An 18,300-nucleotide genomic window follows, 5' to 3' on the forward strand; every position below is an offset into this window, starting at 1 on the left:
ATGATAATAAAACTTTGATCCTTTGTTCGGGAAGGGGAAAGAAGACTGGTGGATGAGATAGGTGAAGGGTTCTAGGATCTTTCCCCATTCAGGAGTCAGCAATGTTTACTTGTTTCTATCTAATCTCAGAGAGGAATTTCACTATAGAGGCTGAGCTTGTCTCAAGCATAAGCACAGTATGTCCAATAAAACATTTTATTCTGTACAATATATATATGTGTATGTGTATATACATTATATATACACAACAAACAACATTTGTTGTTTGAGAAACCTCAAACAACAAATCCCTGAGTCCATGGGAACCCAGGACACTTAATAAAGGGAAACGAGGGAGTCCATGCTCAAAAAAGAAGGAAATATGACAAGAGCTCTCCCTTTTCTCCTGGTTCCCTGCAACAGAGGGAAGAGGATAGTCACTGCAAATTATTAAAACATGAGGATTTAGCAGGAACAGGGAAGGAGGAGGTGGGTGGCAATTAGGAAGCTGTGGTCAGATCCCCAACCACCAATCTGGGAAAGTAAAACATACTATTTGACCCAGCATTAAAATCAACATCACTGCAGAGGAAGGGACAAGACTGACATGCAGCTGGCCTTTGGTATGCCAAGCCTTAGCTTGGCAGCCCCATACCTGGGCCAGGACAACAAATAGCACCTATGGGGCCTGTGAGGAGGAACTGGGGAAATGGCCCTCAAGTGATAAAGGGGCTAAAGCTGAGGAATAGGTCTCAGGCCTCAGCACTGCATGGGAGCACTGCCATTCACTGTCCCTGTGCGATTTCTTCAGACTCTGGGCCACCAGGAAACCAGAAGCAGATGTCTTTTGTCCACAGTCAGATAAAGATGGGCAACTTACATGGCCTTGAGGTATAGAAAAAAAGTGCATTCGAGGACCACCCTCAGTTTTGACAATTCCTGAAGTGCAGGGCCCACACCAGTGGATCATGCTCAGTCCTGATAGTGGGGCCAAGGTGGCCATGGTCAGCTCTCTCCAGTAGACAGGCCACAGGGGTAAGGTTGATGAGCCAACCGGGTGGTTACACGATTGCTGAGTACTGCCCTGAATTCTCCTTCTCAGGACTGCCCCTCCCCTGGCCACGCCAAGCTTGGCACCTCTACAGTAAGGTGGCAAGGAGCAAGCGGCAGGGCACCCCTCTCTCTCTAGTCTACTAATACACAGAGCCGCCAACAAGGGGCAGCATGGCCAGAAGTCACCTTATATATTGTAGGGACAGCAAGAGAGTTGTCCCTGCCTGGGGGAGCTCAGAAGCCCATGTTGTTCTGGGCCTCTCCTGCTGCAATGGCTTGCACATCAGTGACATGGCCGATGCCCTTGGTGACACCCTCCCGGAACAGCAGCTTGGCGCCCACCTTCAGGTACTCTGGGTGTTTCAGGAAGCGGAAACGTACCACTGCCTTCTCCCCTGTCCGCAGCTTGTCCTGCAGCAGATATGCGATCACTGGCCCTGGCCAGTGCCTCCCATCCCATTGTCTACCAGCTCTCCACCCTCCCAGGTTTATTAGGTTTTTACCCACCCTAAAAAGGGCTATGTTCCCTTTGTGTGATCAGGGAGTTCTCTGCAAGTCTGCAGCCAGGTCTCCAGGCAGAATTCTGAATTTTTCCCAGAGAAAAGGGGAAATGGCGGGTCCCTCTCACCTTGGCATGGATCTTTTCCACTACTGCTGTCTGACGTACATTGCCCACGTGGACTGTTACCTGGAAGCCTCGCCGGAAGGTGGTGGCATGGAACAGTAGGACTATTTCTGCCTCGAACACTGAGCAGATGGTGGGATTCATCTCCGGGCTCACCATCACCATGCCCTGGGGAGGAACAGCCCTCAGACCCAGGAAGGGTAGCCCTAGTATTAAATTCCCTCCCCAGCCACCCCACACCCATTTACAATTCCTGAACTTCCTTTGCCACTAGGACTCCAAACACAAAGACCTCAAAAGAAAATACCCAAAACCCTCCTTAGAGGGAACTCTTCCTCACCCATCTCCCAGTCCTCTAACCCTTCTGTTACTTTGTATTTTTAGGGTCTTGGACACAGGTTGTACCACAACTATTCACATTTAACATTCCGCTGCTTCATGAGTATTCTAAGTCTATTCCATACACTGTATAACCAGATCATAAGCTGCTTGGGTCAGAGACCATGTTGCCTTTGAGTTTCTGACAGGGGCTCATCATCCAATGGCCAATCACCTAAGCACCTCTTTTTGTGTTCCCACTCCAACCTATCCACCCACCTCACCTTGCGAAGCAGTGCACGGTCAAAGTCCCCGAGGGCCAACGTAGCAGCCTGACCAGCTCGCAGCACACGACAGGCAGAACGGTTGCGCTGGATGCTGCATACTCTCAGCTCCAGGAAGCAGCCATCGTCCGTGGGGCCCACCACCAGCTGGTCCCCCTCACGGCAAATCCCACTGCAGCCCAGAGGGCAGGTGGCACAGCGTCAGCTAGGCCTGCTGCCTACTTCTCTGCCTTAAAAGTCACTTAGAGCATTCCTTTCCTTCTAAGGCTGATCTCTCAGTTGGATCAAAGAGATCCTAAATTCAGACTTGGAGGTGGGGGGGATGACTGCCTTGCCCCAGTCCAGAGTTCATACTCTGAAGGCTATTACCAGGAAAGACAGCGAAGTACTGTCTGTTTGACAACACCGAAGACTTGATCCCTGAAGGACCAAGTTATCCCCTGGGGCTTCATCCTTTGCTTTACAAAGAGTCTTAAGGGACCTTTCATCTCACCACTTTGAGATGAAGTAGGTTACATGCACTCTAGTTTTTCTTCCTGGGGCCTAAGACCTACACTACCTCTTCAGGGGCCTGGAGATTCCCAGGAGCTGCAATATTGTTTCTTCCCTTATAAGCCAATAGAGTAGCTTTCTCCAGCTCTTCTGATAATGAAAGCCTAATCTGATCAATTCCACGGTCTCCTCTGAGCCATGTGTTTGTGTATATGGTTATGTGAGGGCTGAGGGTGTTGGATAATAAGCAAGGCAATTCACCTGGAAAGTGTCCCTCCAACAACAGTCCCCACCTCTGGTACTGTGTAGATTTCATCCACCTGAAGCCAAAGAAGAGTCTATCAATGGACTGCCAAGTAGGGCTCGCAGAACCAAAATATCTTAAAACAGACTCGGGCCTTGTCAGAATCAGTCCCTCCTTCTTCCCCAAACCACTGCTTATTCAAGTGGCCTACTACCTGGAACTCTGTCAGCTGCTGCATGAGCTCCTCCTGCTCTTTACTGTTGGTGAGTGGTGGCAGAATGTTCAGAAATACTTTGAGCAGGTCCAGACTCTCTCCAGACACACTGGACAGTGTGAAGATAGGGGTAACACTGCAGGAGGTGTGGAAGACAGATGAGGAAAGCCCCAGGAGAAGGCAAGAGCCCCATACACTGGAAAGTGAGCTACTCTCTGGGTAGCTGGGGGGCCCTCTCTCCTACGTGCTAACCTCCTCATGAGCTTTAGGCTTTCTCTGTCAGCCAGTCAAGGAATACAACACAAGAAATCCATCCCAGAGTACAAAGGAGGCGGTGAATACCTGGTCTATCACTTCAATCCCCAGGGCATTAGCAAAGCTCAAAATTGGCTCAAAATGAGGGATTGGGTGTAGGTTGGAGGGTACCAAGCATCTTAGCAAAAAGTCCTTCCTCTAATTCCAATCTGAAAAACCATGGAACTGAGCCCAAACTGGTCTGACCTTGAGTGTGGGACACCACACTCCTGGGCCCTGGGCCTTTGTGATAGCCTTTGCTATAGATCAGGACTCAGGGGTGAGGCAGCCTTACTTGGGTGACTGGGCAAATTGCTGGGCAGCAGTGACAGCATCATCCTCAGAAGTGACCAGCATGGGGACCTTGTGGCAGCCAGGCTGCTTGAGGACCCGCTCCAGCTGGCGTACTGTCCTCTCCACTGTGGTCTTGGCACACAGATCCACCTTGCTGACCACGATGAAGAAGGGCACTTTCAGGGCCAGAGCCAGCCCCAGATGTTCCCTTGTGGTGCCGGCTGCCTCACAGAAGGCAGGCAGACAGCAGGAGAAAAGAGTGAGAATAAAGGAGGAGGAAAGGGAAAAAGAGAAGAATTGGTCTGGCTCCCATATTTGAGGAGGCCCAGGGTAGGAGAGAATCAGCACCCCCCCCCCCCCACAATCCCGTCCCTGCCTCAAGGCCTCATACCAATCCCAGTGTTGGCACTGACGAGGAGCAGGGCACAGTCAGGACAGTATGAGGTGAGGCCAAAGATGGTGGTGTGCAGGTACTTGTGGTGGCCTGCCAGGTCTATGAAGGTGATCATCTTGGAGCTGCTTTCACAGATCTCTTCAGCTGTCCGTGAGTCACTGTAATTCACCACCTGGCCCAGAGCCCAGGGCTCTCAGTGCCCACTGACAGCCTCCCCAACCCTTCAAGAGGTGCCAGGATCTAAACCAGTCCCTGGGGGATTCTGCCTCATAGCTTTAAGCCCCAGTTCTGATTTAATTCAATTGATTCCAATTTTTTTTCTAAGAGGGACACAGCTTATTCACAGTTCCCTTGGGACCTTCATCTACACTACTCCAAAGTTTCCACTCTGCCCCGGCCTCTGTCCTTCACTGCTTCCATCCCATTCTCATGGTCTGGCCCCACTGGGTCCCGTTGATTGCATGCACCTCTCCCTTGCTGTTAAAGCCCAGGATCTCGAAGCTGATGCTGGACGTTCGACCAGACTGAATCTCATGCAGGTGACGGAAAAGGTTGAGCCGGGCCCGGCCCCGTCCATTGTCCAGCTCTCCCTGGGTCAGGACTCCAAGCAGAGTAGACTTTCCTGAGTCCACATTCCCAAGGACGGCCACACGGAGGTCTAGGAACTAAGGACGAATTGCCAAGGATGAGCGCTCCAATCCCTCACCTCTGTTCACTGAGGGTTGGGTTAGGGGCAGCGACACTTCCTGGGGAGCAAGTAATATACTGGACACCCTAGAATCCCAGGCCAGGGGAGAGTCTGTCACCACAGGACCCTCCCAAGAAGTATGAGTATGGGGGGCAAGGAAGGGCGTGTGCTTCACCTGTTGGTTGTCAGGGACCTTTCTTACGAGCACCTCGGTGATCTTCCGGGGCAAGTCGCTGTCATAATCCACTTCCCGCTCTCGGAGAATGGTGATGTCTGCCCCCACCCTGTCAGAGCAAGGCCATAGCTGCCATATCTCACCTGTAGTCCTCCCATTCCAGCTGGCTCTGGACCACTGGTCTTTCCACACCTTCCACAGAGTTCCCAACAATACCTTACTTTACTTTCCTAATCCACCCCCCCACCCCCAAGACACATAACCAATCCATCTCAGATTTAAAAGAATAAAAGCAAAACAAAACAAAAAAATCTTAAATCAAGGATCAAAAAAGCTTAGGTCCAATGAGATGGAACCCAGAATACTAACCCTCCCCACTTCAGTCCTTTGCCAAGAGAAGGCAGCAAAAGAGAAGTCCCACTTTGTTCCCGCAGGCTTTAGGAGACTGGGTATACCTGGGTCTGCCCCAGAGATACATAAGGGAGAACTGAGGGGGGAGGTGAAGCATACTTCTCTGCCATCCGGTGTAGGGTCTTGAGGGAGGCCCGCATCTCCTCCTCAGCCAGCCCCACCAGCAACCCATTGTCTTCTACCCCAATTTGATAGACAGCCTCACCACGGCCCTCCTGGAGCCGCCACTTCATCTGCGTCACAAGGTGCTCAAAGCGGTACTGGGATGGATTCACCAGCTTCAGCTTGGGATGGATAGGGAATCACGAGAAGATGAATCAGAAACACTCTTCCCATCCCCACCTATTCTGTCCTGTTAAAAGACCAGGACCTTCCTTTCCCACTAGAAACTCCTCATCCCTGACTCTAACAGTAAGTCTCCCTCCAATGAAATGAGGTATAGAGCCCTTCCCTGAACCACATTCCTAAATTGCTAAAGACCACGAAGTTCCGAAGGATCTCAGAGAAATCATCCCATGCTGGCAAGGATAACCTACTCCATCTTTCCATCCCACCCCAGCCTAAAACTCACTTTATATTCGATGTTTCCATCTTCAGCCTGAAAAGAAACAGGTAACAGTTACCACACACCATCTAGACCCACCCCCTACTTCCCTTTGATTCCCTGGGGTCCAAGCAGTGATCCTGAGATAGCAAGAAGACCCAGTGGCACCTAAGTGAATACCTGCCAAAGGTGAGTGGCAGACAAGCACTCTATTGAGCCCTAATGTGGCTTCTTAAGAATACAGCGAATCACCCATTAAGTCAGCAACAGAATCACGAGTTCCTCCTTTCCTAGACCACTGGCAGCACATTCTTCTCAGATCCAAGATCCCTTCCTTCTTCCCAGGGCCTCAAACAGCTTTCCCCTGGAGTCTATGTCTCCTTTGTGCCCAGGCTGCTGAGGCTTTTCTTCACCACTGCTCTAGGAGATACCACCTCCTTCCTGCCCGCACCTCTTGGTTGATGTCATCAAGAATAAGAGGCTGCAAGAGGCTCTGGACCAGGGCCAAAGGGTGAGCTCAGCACTGGTCACTACAAGTCCAATGAGAGAGAAGCCCACACGAGAGAGTAAGGCTCCAAAGTTGAGGCTGAGATGAACAAAAGACTCAGAAAACATAATGAAATGGACAGTCTCTATAAACCAGGCTCACTATGACTTTTACCTCTTGCCCCCTAACCCTTATGCCTTGGTTGAGGTAAAATCCTGAATCCACTCCACAATTTCTTCTACCTCCTCCCAATATCAGATGATCCAGCACAGTAGCATCTTGTTGCCTGGCCCTTCCCTTCTTGGGTGCAAGGAAATATGGAGTTAGGTGAAGGGGGAAAAGGGTTTGAGCTCCATGACCCAGGAACCTCCTTCTTCCCCCAAATCCTACAATTCAAAGGAGAATGACCCCAAAAGTCAGGAGGAAAGTGTGAACCCCACGCCTTTCTTTGCTTTATCTCCACAGGGTCTGGGGTCAAATCCTTGTCTCTGTTCTGCGTTTCTTTTCCTTTTTTGGGGGGGTGGTGGGATGCTCTTTTTGAAAAATTGAGATACAAAATTCACCCTTTTCAAGTATATAATTCACAAGGTTGTACAACCATTATCACTACCTAATTCCAGAACATTCTCATCACCTCCAAAAAGAAACCTCATACCCACTTGCACTCACTCCTTATTTCCTTCCCCCAGGCCCAGTCAACCACTAATCTACTCTCTGGCTCTAAGGATTTACCTATTCTGTCTTTCCTGAATATGTGCCACCCCTCCTTGTCCACTGTATTTTTTCTCTTCCTTTCCTGACACCATTCTATCTTTTCTCAGCCCTCTGGCTCCCAGGCTCTAACAGATCTTCACAAATAATCCCCATCTCAGAAGAGTAAGAGAGATCTTTTCCTATTAACAAAGAGCCTCCAGAAACCCTTTCAGCACTTTGTTGGGGATGGATAATAGGACAAGTAGCTTCAGAATAGTACAAGGATGATGGTCTAGGCCAATGGTTCTCAAAGTGCGGTCCCAGGACCAGAAGCATCAGCATCATCTTGGAATTTCTAAGAAATGCAAATTCTCAGGCCCACCCTGATCTACTGAATCAGATATTCTGGGGGCGGATCCCAACAATTCAGGTAATTCTGAAGCATTCTAAAGTTTGATAACTAGTTTTAGGCTCTTCTCCTAGGTCTTCCCTTCCTAAGAGTGACAAGGTAGCAGTTATTCTCTGTCAGAGACTGACGGGGCAGGTGTGTGGAGGCACTCTTCTTTGGTCAGGCAAAGGGCGAGGGGACTCTCACTGTTCCTCTGGTTGTATATGTGCTTATGTGTAAAGGGGGGAGGGAGGAAACATGTTACCCTTTTCCGGGGGTACTCCCCTCCTCCCTGTGGAATAAGTTTCAAAAAAGTGGTGGTTAATCTGCCTGCTTCCTCATTCCAGAATGCAGTCCCCTTCCTCTACCGCGGGACAGGGAGAGGGCCAAGGCGTTCTACTCTGCTCTTCCCAAGAGGATGGGAGATGGGATCCCTTTCCCCGCTTCTCCTCCTAGAGGATGTCTAAATCAGAGGGAACAGGTCCTCCCTCCCCACCCTTCCTCCCTGGGGTCCTGACACCAGAGGAGAGCGCCAGTCTCGGGTCCCTCCACCCTAGCGTTCCGGGACCGGAAGGAGGGGGTCTGTCCTCCCCTCTTCCCTGGAGTCTTTACACCGGAAGGGGGATTCATTCCCTCTAACCCTCCTCCCTAAAGTCCCGGGACCGGAAGGAGTGGTTTCCTCTCATCCCGCTATTTCCCAGATGCTCACCTCGGGGGGCAGGTACGGAGGGTTGTTGGCCTTGCCCCCTCTGTTCCTTCCGTTCTTCTTCTTCCCCTTTGGGCCCCCGCAGCCGCTGCCGCTGCCGGCGGCCCTACCCTTGAGGGTTCCGCCCACCGCCGGGCCCCCGCCCGGCCGGCAGCAGCCGCCGAACAGCTCCGATACCCGCGAGTCCATCCGCCGCTGCCGCCAGCCCCCCACCCGGCCCCTCCCCCCCACCACCGCCGCCACCGCTGCCGCCGCCACCGCCGCCTCTACTGCCACCGCAGCGTCGGACCAGCCAGGGAGCGGGGTGGGGCTTTGCTCAGGCCACGCCCCCACACCGCCCCTGATCTCGGGTAGCGTCAGAAACAGCAGCAGGGCACCACGGGATATAGAGTCTTCAAGCCTGGGACCTCTCTCAAACGTGCACGCCGCCGCCCTACCACTCCCAGGAGACATCGCGGCGCAAGGGGTCGTGAGTGGCTTCGGAGCGCAGGGCAGAAACCTGCCTTAGCGCGCAAAGACCCAAGGGAGTTGTAGTTTCCCAGTCCCGGTTTCTGAGTGATTCATTGCTGGGGCCTTGGGGGAAGTTTAGAGGACTCCACCACCCGGCGGCGAAGGGCTGCCCCCGCACCTTAACGCGGATCCCAGACAACAGGTTTCGGGCCTGGGGAGGTACAGAATTTAGGTCGACTAGTCCCTCCAGCCTGCTGACTCCCGATGGCCGGCGTGCGGACTGGATGAGTCAGGGCGAACGCCAGGCCGGGGGCGGATGGTGGTTAGCCTAATTACCGCTGTTATTGTTGCGATGATTATGCCACCTTTACACAGTAGTCACTGCTTTATTACCAGTGCTGGCACCGTCCGGATACTGTTTTCAGCAGCCCGAGGCCCAACGGTGGCCCCGACACGAGGCCGGACTCCATAAACCAACCCTGACGCCTGAGGGCTACAAGGAGGTCTGCTGCGAACACTACTTCCCTCCCAGCCCCCCCGCCAGCCACTACACTTTGTTTTGAAGTGGAACCAATCCGGGAGAACCGAGTTTAGTTTTACAACAGTCAGGGCTATAGGCTGGCCCCTACTTGGGGCGGGGCTGGAGCTCCAGTTACATCACCTAGGGTGAGAGCGGAGGTGGGGGCGGGGGGAGAGGCTGGAAATAGAAACTTGGCCAAGGGCTTCAGATGATGGTTGACTTTTGGCGTTCTTGCCAAGCTCTCTCTCTCTCTCTCTCTCTCTCTCTCTCTCTCTCTCTCTCTCTCTCTCTCTCTCTCTCTCTCTCTCTAATCCTCTCCTGCTTTTTTAAGGGCTCTTGCAGTCAGCAAACAGTGATCACATCAGAGACATAAACCAGTGCACCAGACACCAGAAAAGCAGGGTCGAGAAGCAGCGTTGCTGGTCTGGGAGTCAGGACGCCAGGATTCAATTCTCAGCCCCATCGCTGTCTCATGAGTCACTACTCACCATGTGTCCACTTCCCCTTCCTTCACAAACTGAGGTGCTCATACATACCTCATATACAACTCTTCCCTCCAGACCTCATTTTTCCTTGGAAAACTGAAAGCACCCGCCGTGGCTTACCTCTGGTGATCCCTGCAGGGGTTCACACTTGGTGGAATCCATGATTCCCCACAGGGATGCAAGTAGGGAGGCAGGAGGTTTTTCATGTAGTTGCTGTTCACATGACATAAATCCCGTAGAGCAATGAAAGTGCAGGGGTCAAAATCTGCAAAAGAACCTGGCAGACCCAGCCAATTAAGAGTCTTCAATGGTTGAAGTCACATCAAGTGACTTCTCTCTTTTCTACCTTGTGCAGCTGAGGGAAAGGCTATGCTGCAGAGGTCAATCCTAGCTGGGGTGGTGGTGGTGGGGGGGGGGGCGGGTGGTAACACCCCTACCAGGCAACTGCTCCAGACTGAGACTGGAGAATTCGGTGAGAGGTCTTAAGAAGTGTGGGATTAAAAGGGAGTATTAAGTCATTATCCCAACATCCTAGCCTCCCCCAGCTGGGCCCTCCTGATAACCATGGCCTTCTGCACTTGCCTGATAACACTTGTCCCTTCATCTACATGGATCCTTTAACCTACTCAGATACACACAATTTCACCCCATCCACCCCAATCCCCTAGTCTCCTAAATGGAGACTTTCTTTTAAGAGATAGGTGAGAATACCCATTATGATATGCCATTCTTCAACAACCTGGCCTGCTGCAGACAGGAGTGAAGGCAGGAAGAAGAAAAAGCTGAATAGGGATGTCTGCCCAGGAGATCAGGGTCTTAGGAGATGTAAGATGTTGTATGTGTTTAGTTTCCTGGAGGAGTTGCTTATGAGGTGTTTGGCTGTGGAATATATCTATATCATGGAGTTATATTTATCTATGTACAAACACACACATATTGATAGATCATGGATATTAACCCTTTGCAAACATTTTTCTTGACCTGTAGTTACTCATTTAATTTTGCATGAAGCATTTTAATATAGGTCTTAAATTCAGCCCTAGCAATCTTTTCCTTATGTTTTCTTGTTTTTATGTCATGTCTAGGCCAACTCCACTCCTAGATTATAAATTATTCCTCAGTATTTTCTTATAGCAGTTTTAAGTGTTTGTTTTTATGTTCAGATCATTAATCCATCAGTAATTTTTCTTTAGAAAGTGTCATAGGAAGCAACTTTATTTTTTTTCTAAATAGGTAGGCAGCTGTCTTGAGTTACTCGCCTGCCATGCCCGAGGACCGGGGTTTGATTCCTGGTGCCTGCCCATGTAAAAAAAAAAAAAAAAAAAAAAAAAAAGTTACTCGCTTTGAAAAGTGACCTTTCCCACATCCTAAGATCCACATATCCAAGCTGTCTGTTTCTGTCTGTTTCTGGACTCCCTTCTGTTTTATTGATTTGTTTATTCCCAAGCCAATAACACACTACTTTAACCATTGTACTTTTATTGTATGTTTTGACACTCTTTTCTTGGCTTCCATGACCTGACACTTCCCTATTTTCTTTATACTTTTCTGGTGACGCCTCAGTCTCAATTTCTTCTGGCTTTCTGATCACCTCTAAACATTAGTGTCTTTAAGATCCTAGCTCTCTATATATTCACTCCACACAACCGCTCTCGTGATTTTATCCACCTAAATATCTCTAGGGTTAACCCAAGTCCCTCCACCCCACTGTGACTATTCTAGTACTGACCTTTCACCATGCACTTGGGTAATTCCAGTAGCTCCCTCAAACTGGTATCCCTGCCTCCTCTCTTATCCTCCCTGTAATCCAATTTCTACACTGCAGCTAGTGTGGAGATTAAATTTAGAAAAATGTAAATGTAATCATGTCACTCCCCTACTTAAAACCTTTCAAAGTTTCCCCATTTCCCTAAAGGATCAAGTTCAAACTCTTTGACAATGCCTAAAAGGCCCTCTGTGTTCCAGCTCTTGCTTGTCCGCTTCAGCTTTAACTCTTTATAATCTAATCTCTTTTCATTCCTCATACTGTGGAAGTACTTGTCTCTCAAGTTCTCCTAGAGCATTAGACCCTCCTCTTTACCTTGTTAACTTATTCTACACGTCACAGCGTCTTCGATACCATTTCCTCTGGGACTAACCCCACCCCCCTTCCATCTGGGTTAGGCGCCCCTGTTCACTTCCTCAGCCAGTGTACACTCACCCATTCATCAAATTATAGGCCCTCGAGGACGCAGTTCACTACTGCGTCTCCAGCACCTAGGACAGAGCCTGGCACGAAGTAGGTGCACAGTGAATAGTGAACACAGGCATTGAGTGGATGAATACATGAGGGCGGGCATCCTTTGGGGAGGTAGTGCTCAGTGACTGAGAGCGCCTGGGTTCCCAAGGTCGGGAAGGGCTCTGTGTGCCGCGTGAGGATGTTAAGAGAGGGGGACAGGGTTCAAATCCCAACACCGCCAAGTCTCCCTGACTACGCCGCGGCGCCGCTCCCGCTTCCGGCCTAGCCTACTCGGAAGCGGAGGCGCAGACTTCCCATGATGCCCCGCGGGGCGCCCATTCAAATTGCATGGCGAGGAAGGAGGAGGTAGTGATGGCAGCGCCGGAGACGGAAGTGCTTTCTCGGGCCGCAGCGCCTGGTAAGGATGGGGTTCGGAACTCGGCGGTCCTTGAGGACCCTGCTTGTTCTCTGACGCCGCTCCCTCCTGTCACTTAACCCCTGGCCCTTTCTCCGATCTGCCTCTCCTGTCACCTACTTCCCCGCGTCCCACCCCACTTTGGCGCCGTCACCCCCACGGCCCTGGCTCCCGTTGGTTCGTTCCCTCTGCCGTCTTCTCGGCGTTTTCTGGATCCCGCTTGACTAGTTTCCTTCGAGTTATTTCCCTAGATCTCTAGGGCCCGCCGCTTTCTCTTTAGAGCCCAGTCATTGCCTCCGAATATAATTCCACATTATAGAAGAGAGAGATCGGAAATCTCTCATAGCCACGACCCACACGGGAGATTGCAGAGGGAATGTGCGTGTGTCGCGGTGCCCCCTTCGCAGTAATGGCTGATATGATGGCCTTAAAGGAATGGAACGACTGGCTTTGACCTTTAAGCTTTTCTTTTTTCTCCTTTGTCACTCCATCCACATAGGAGATTTGGAGTTGTTCGAGAACTCGGAAGAAACTCATGCTCCAAAGACGAAACTACTTAAGACTACCTCTGCCCAAGGACCTCCCAACCCTTCCGAGTCCTTTTGCTCCAGAGTCTGCATGGTGCCAGTGGTGTTTCCCGGGCCTGTGAGCCAAGAAGGTTGCTGTCGGTTTACTTGTGAATTTCTAAAGCATATTATGTACCAACGCCAGCAACTCCCTCTGCCTTATGAACAGCTTAAGCACTTCTACCGAAAACCTCCCCAGGTGGGTACTAGCTTTGGGGGAAAGTTGTAAGAAAACTTGAAAGCTCTCAAAGGCTAGGCAGATTTAAAAAAAAAAAAAAAAGTATCTTTATAGCCTGTCAGGCTAAGCAGCTGTGAGGAATGTGATGCAATCACTTACTTTTCACTCTGATCTTTGTCTAACTTCCCTGCTTTTTCTTTTCCTGAAACTCTTATTTGTTGTTTTTGGACTTACTAAACAGACATAATTTTAGTGTCTTTTCTCTCCAAATTTTCATCTCTTTGTTTTTGTTTTTCTTTTTGTTGTTCTGTTTTCTGGAGGAAGTTCCTTGACTCTGTATTCTGACATTTCTATTAATTTTTTTTCTTTTTTGGCAATCATATTCTTAAGAGGTCTTTCTTAAGCTTTACATATTCCTTTCTAATAGCAACCTGTTCTTGTTTCATGGCTGTGTTAACTTTTTTTTTTTTTTTGGTATGCTATATGGTGGGGTCACATTTCATTCTTTTCCATGTGAATACTCGCAGAATCATTTGTGGAATTTTCTTTTTGTGTGGGTTTTTCTTTGTTTTGTTTTTGGAGTGCATGGGCCAGGAATTGAACCTGGGTCTCCTGCATGACAAGTGAGAATGTGGAAATGTCTCTTATCTGGGGATATTACTTATAGTATTTTTTTTTTAAATGCTTTTTTTTTTTTTTAACATGGGCAGGCACCAGGAATCAAACCCAGGTCTCTGGCATGGCAGGTGAGAACTCTGCCACTGGGCCACCCTATTTATAGTATTTTTGAAGTTTTCCATTTCTTCAAGTATCTCGGTTTCTTTCAGATTCCTTTTCCCATTTGTTTTGGTCTCTGACTTTCCTGTTTTATTCTGTCTGGTGAATATTTAAGAATAAGTAATTGAAAACTGACTGGAAGTTTTGTGCACATGTTTGGACTTTGTGAGCTGAGAGACATCACTCTAAGGAGATTGTGTGGGAACTTGGTGGTCTCTTTGGGGGTATTCTCCAAATGCTAATATTAGAAGGGCTTCTCTCTGGGTGTGGGAGGAAATTGGCAGTTGTCTAAATGTCTTTACATAGGTTTTCACTCACTCCTCTGTGTTCACGCTTGCCTTTTGTGGTGCCTGATATCACCAACTTTTGAGTCTTTATGAGGTTCTGCAGAGTGAAGCAGTTTGCTTCTCTTTGGATCCTCTCTGCTGCCACTTGGTATTCAGTTCTCTTGAACTCCATCTGCTTTCTATCTTCCAACAATTTGTAGTTACCTCTTGGCCATTATTCTCTTTGCCCTTGGGAGTTAGTTCTTTCTTAAATTCCTTTCTCTCATTTAGTAGTATTCCAGAATCATCTTTATTAGACCAAATTATCCTCATTCCTGTTATCACTCCCTGCACAACAAAAATTTACCATCCTCTGCCATGTCACCAGGTCTCCTTGAATAATTTAGTTCCCTATTTCTGGATGTCCTCCAGCTTCAGAACACTGCCTTTGCTCTTTTAAGTGTGAGGAAATTATGGTTTTGTGCAAATAATATATTTTCCCTTTTGATATGATGCCCCCTGATAAAATCAGGTTTTGGCCATAGCAGTTTATTGTGCTAAAAATCCAGTCCAATTAGTCTCTCTAAAACATCCCAAAAAGGATTCTTCAAAGGGGTTGGAGCATTAACTTCCCGGTACCTTGCTTGTCCTTCTCTTCCACCATTCTTTGTTCTCACAGGCAGAGGACATGGTGAGGAAAAAACCTTGGACCACTGCCGAGACAAGCAGCAGGAAATGCCAACAAACCCTGGCAGAATTGGAGAGTGTTCTCAGCCACCTAGAGGACCTCTTTGCCCGGACACTCGTACCTCGAGTGTTGATCCTCCTTGGGGGCAGTGCTCTAAGTCCCAAGGAGTTCTATGAGCTTGACTTGACCCAGCTTGCGCCCAACAGCATGGACCAGAGCCTGAGCACAGCAGCTTGTCTGCGCCGTCTCTTCCGAGCCATTTTCATGGCTGATGCCTTTAGTGAGCTTCAAGCTGCTCCACTCATGGGTACCATCATTTTGGCACAAGGGCATCGTGAATGTGGAGAAGATTGGTTTCGACCCAAGCTCAACTACCAAGTGCCCAGCCGGGGCCACAAACTGACTGTGACTCTGTCCTGTGGTAGACCCTCCATCCCAACAATGGCCTGGGAGGATTACATCTGGTTCCAGGCACCAGTGATGCTTAAAGGCTTCCACGAGTAAATGAGGGTGCTTCTTAATCGTGAAGACACTGGCTGAATTAGCTTTCTCTGTGAGGCACCAAGTCACCCATCTCTTGCTTGGAGCTGGAGCTGCTTCTCGGTGAGGGAGGGAGGAAGATTCAATCCTTCTGGCTGCCTGCCTCCCTTCCTCAGATTTCCTGGTGGGTGGATGGTGCGGCTTTGCTATAATAACCTTCATTGAACAACACCTCTTTGAATCACAGGGTTGATTTTTCCAAGGGATGCTAGATCAGGCATTTATATGGGAGGTGGAAAGAAGGCATGGCCCCATGGTCATTTGGTGGCCCTTTTCTCCTTGCTGCGGCCTTTCAGAATTTTTACCAGGGACATAATGTGGTATAACTCATAAATTTGAATATAAAATGAATGAATTCATATTAAATTTTCCTGAAATTCTTGGCTTAAAGAGATTTATAGGTTTGAGACCAGAGTATTTTGTCTTTCTCCTTGGCTTCTTCTGCTTCAGGGTTTCTAGGATTTTATTACTAATCATTCTTTCTCTTCAGCAGCCCCAGGCCAGTCTGGAAAGTTTAATGACTTGGTCAAGGTCCTATAACTGGTTTGGACAGCAGAGCTGGATTAAAGTCCTCTTCATCAGTTTTCATTCCTTGCTGCATACTGGTTTTTGTGACCCTTAGATTCTGTCTTCCCAAAACAGAGATCGCCTTTGTGGGCAAAATTCCAAACCACTCAATGGGACCATAGTGATTTAGGGTAACAGTAAGGCCCTGTTTCTGGTCTGCAGTCAGCTCTCAGCAAGTGTGCTGAAAGAATGGTGAGAAGGGAGGTGCACCACACAAGACTTTCCCTCTCCCAAACAGCTACAGCCCTGTTTGTTAGCAAATGGTCAGCTGTAGCTTTGAGTGCTTTGGGTGACTGCTGCAGCATATCGGTCCCTGTTAAGGCAACCATTGATGAGAACACATGGCATGTACCAGGTGTGAGAACCTGAGGCCTGAGGATAAAGCCCATTCTTCCCCTCAGACTGAGAAGCAAATGTCAGGGGAATGGGGCTGCAAAAGACTGAGCTGAAAGAAGGCTGGTAAAAATAAAATGGGAGGGTCTTTGTAAAGCTTATCGAACTGTTGGCTAAGGACTCCAGGACTGCCCTATGGGATCATTTCCCTGAGGCCAAATGTCCTTTTAGTAGTTCTACCCAGGCTGTCTTCCACTGTGGTTGTCTATGTTTGCTGGCAGTATTGTCTTCAAGCAAACCCTTCCCTCCTGCCTGAGGCAGTTTCTCCTTAGCTACATTTTTGGCTTGGCCATCCTGATGCTTCTCTTCTCTCTGGCTTGATGCTGTCTTGACCACCAAATATTGAAGCTCTTTCTCCCTGGAGAAGGAAAACACCTCATTTCTTGGAAGCCAGATGAAGACAGCAAATCCTCATCCTGCTGGAGTTAGAGATTTGTGTGTAAATATGAGGGCAATAGTATATACATTGCAAAATTGTTAGGATTAGATAAGGTAATTATGTAAAGTACTTAAATATATTTCAGTTTATACTATGTTTTAAAAACTTTATGTATATTATCCAAGCCTAACAACCTTGCAATGTATCTATTATTGTCCCCATTTTATAGATGAGGCCTGGGGAGATTGAGTAATTTGCCTAAGTGGGGAAGCCTGGATTCAAATCCAGTTCATCCGGCTCCAGAGGCTGAGTGGTTGACCCTGGGCTGCACATCCTGCATGGTTTGACTCTGAAATAATGAAATAGGATCTGTCCTGCCAAACGTGTTAGTATTGGGAAGCTATAAGACTCCTCTCTGACTTTAGATTCTGGTTACTGACATGGAATTTGCCAGTAATAGGTGCTGAGTAAATATCAAATATATGAAAACATAAGGTTTGGGTTGTTTTTTGTTCTGTGACCACTTGGAACGTATTTCATCAGCCAGAATTTTGGTTACTTCTCTGTCTGGTGCTATTATCTCAAAGATGAGGAACAGAACCCTGTCTCCCTCTTAGAAAAGGGATATGGCTGAGGCGTCTGACTCCCTAAAGGGAGTGGGGGAGTTTTGAACTATGGGGCCATACATTGTTTAGAGAGGAAAGACACCATTATGTGAAGTCACCTTCAAGTACTAATTTTGAAAGCCTTCATACCAATGTCTAGACAATCAAAACAAACTAATTATCTGGGTAATTAAAACATTTCCCCATCGGCTTGGCATTGGAGCTCAGTTCATTCTGATTTTATGGGTCCTCTCCAAAGGAACACAGAAATGAAAAGATCGATTAATAATACTAACAGTAAAGCCCATCTCCTTTCCTGAAAACAAGCTGTCTAAGAGGCCTGTTTTTCCTTGGCTGGGGACTCCAGAGGTGGATGTGGTGGTCTTCAGCCAGGGAGAGATGAGCCTCGGCTGCAGTGGGGGTCCCGACCTTTCAACTGTTGCTATCATTTGGCCTAAAAGAAACAGTCCACAAATGCTACCCCTCTTGTACTCACCACATCTTCTTTCATTTCCTGGGGTGTGAACTAATCCCTTGCCCCATTGCCTGGGTCTCCATTTGTCACTTTGGAAAAGAGACATCCAGGGAAGACGGAATGGGGTGGAGACGATGGATGCCATTCTGTAAAATATGGCTCTGGGAAGGATTAATTGTCTTGGGTCCTAGGCTTTTAAAGCCAAGAAAGATCTCAAATCTATTCCAAATTCTTCATAGATAATTCTGAGGCCAAGAAGTGATGCAACTGGGGTGAAATAATGCAATTAGTGTCAGAGTTAGGGCTTTGCATTTTTTTTTCCCCAAGCTTCTATTACGGGTACTGTGAAGACTCTTGAATGCCGGCTATGTGGAAGCGCTCAGGGAGGAGCAAAGTATCCATGGAATTGGCTGGGTTGGGACCTGCAACTCCACACTGTGACCTACCCGTATTAGTTGCCAAGACAACTTGAAGACACCGGGTCCCGAACTCGCG

At 48.6% G+C, this 18,300-nt stretch overlaps 2 protein-coding genes across 9 annotated transcripts; one reads left to right on the forward strand and one right to left on the reverse strand.

Moving 5' to 3' along the window:
- Positions 1-181: 181 nt before the first annotated feature.
- On the reverse strand, positions 182-12,236 carry GTPBP2 (GTP binding protein 2). 7 transcript variants are annotated; one of them, XM_077161892.1, is made up of 14 exons: positions 11,939-12,235; positions 9,859-10,015; positions 6,037-6,063; positions 5,565-5,749; positions 5,055-5,163; positions 4,659-4,856; positions 4,189-4,363; positions 3,799-4,018; positions 3,210-3,345; positions 3,013-3,071; positions 2,260-2,431; positions 1,661-1,825; positions 1,414-1,443; positions 182-393 (listed from the first exon to the last, which is right to left on the reverse strand). In XM_077161892.1, the coding sequence occupies exons 2-14, from the start codon at positions 9,964-9,966 to the stop codon at positions 316-318; spliced, it is 1,662 nt and encodes a 553-aa protein (XP_077018007.1). In that variant the 5' UTR covers positions 9,967-10,015; positions 11,939-12,235; the 3' UTR covers positions 182-315. The 7 variants fall into 7 exon arrangements, with proteins under 7 accessions (XP_077018007.1, XP_077018006.1, XP_077018008.1 ...); XM_077161891.1 differs by having other exon boundaries at positions 182-1,443; positions 3,210-3,318; positions 11,939-12,236; XM_077161893.1 differs by lacking the exon at positions 1,414-1,443.
- On the forward strand, positions 11,346-17,614 carry MAD2L1BP (MAD2L1 binding protein). Of its 2 annotated transcripts, XR_013176130.1 has the most exons (4): positions 11,346-12,374; positions 12,871-13,136; positions 14,838-15,510; positions 16,955-17,614. XR_013176130.1 is itself a non-coding variant. In XM_077161906.1 (3 exons), the coding sequence occupies exons 1-3, from the start codon at positions 12,305-12,307 to the stop codon at positions 15,348-15,350; spliced, it is 849 nt and encodes a 282-aa protein (XP_077018021.1). In that variant the 5' UTR covers positions 11,346-12,304; the 3' UTR covers positions 15,351-15,780. The 2 variants fall into 2 exon arrangements, 1 of the variants encoding a protein (XP_077018021.1); XM_077161906.1 differs by lacking the exon at positions 16,955-17,614 and having other exon boundaries at positions 14,838-15,780.
- The last annotated feature ends 686 nt before the right edge of the window (positions 17,615-18,300 follow it).

This window comes from Tamandua tetradactyla, chromosome 5, assembly GCF_023851605.1.
Source record: "Tamandua tetradactyla isolate mTamTet1 chromosome 5, mTamTet1.pri, whole genome shotgun sequence".
NCBI classification, from domain to species: domain Eukaryota; kingdom Metazoa; phylum Chordata; class Mammalia; order Pilosa; family Myrmecophagidae; genus Tamandua; species Tamandua tetradactyla.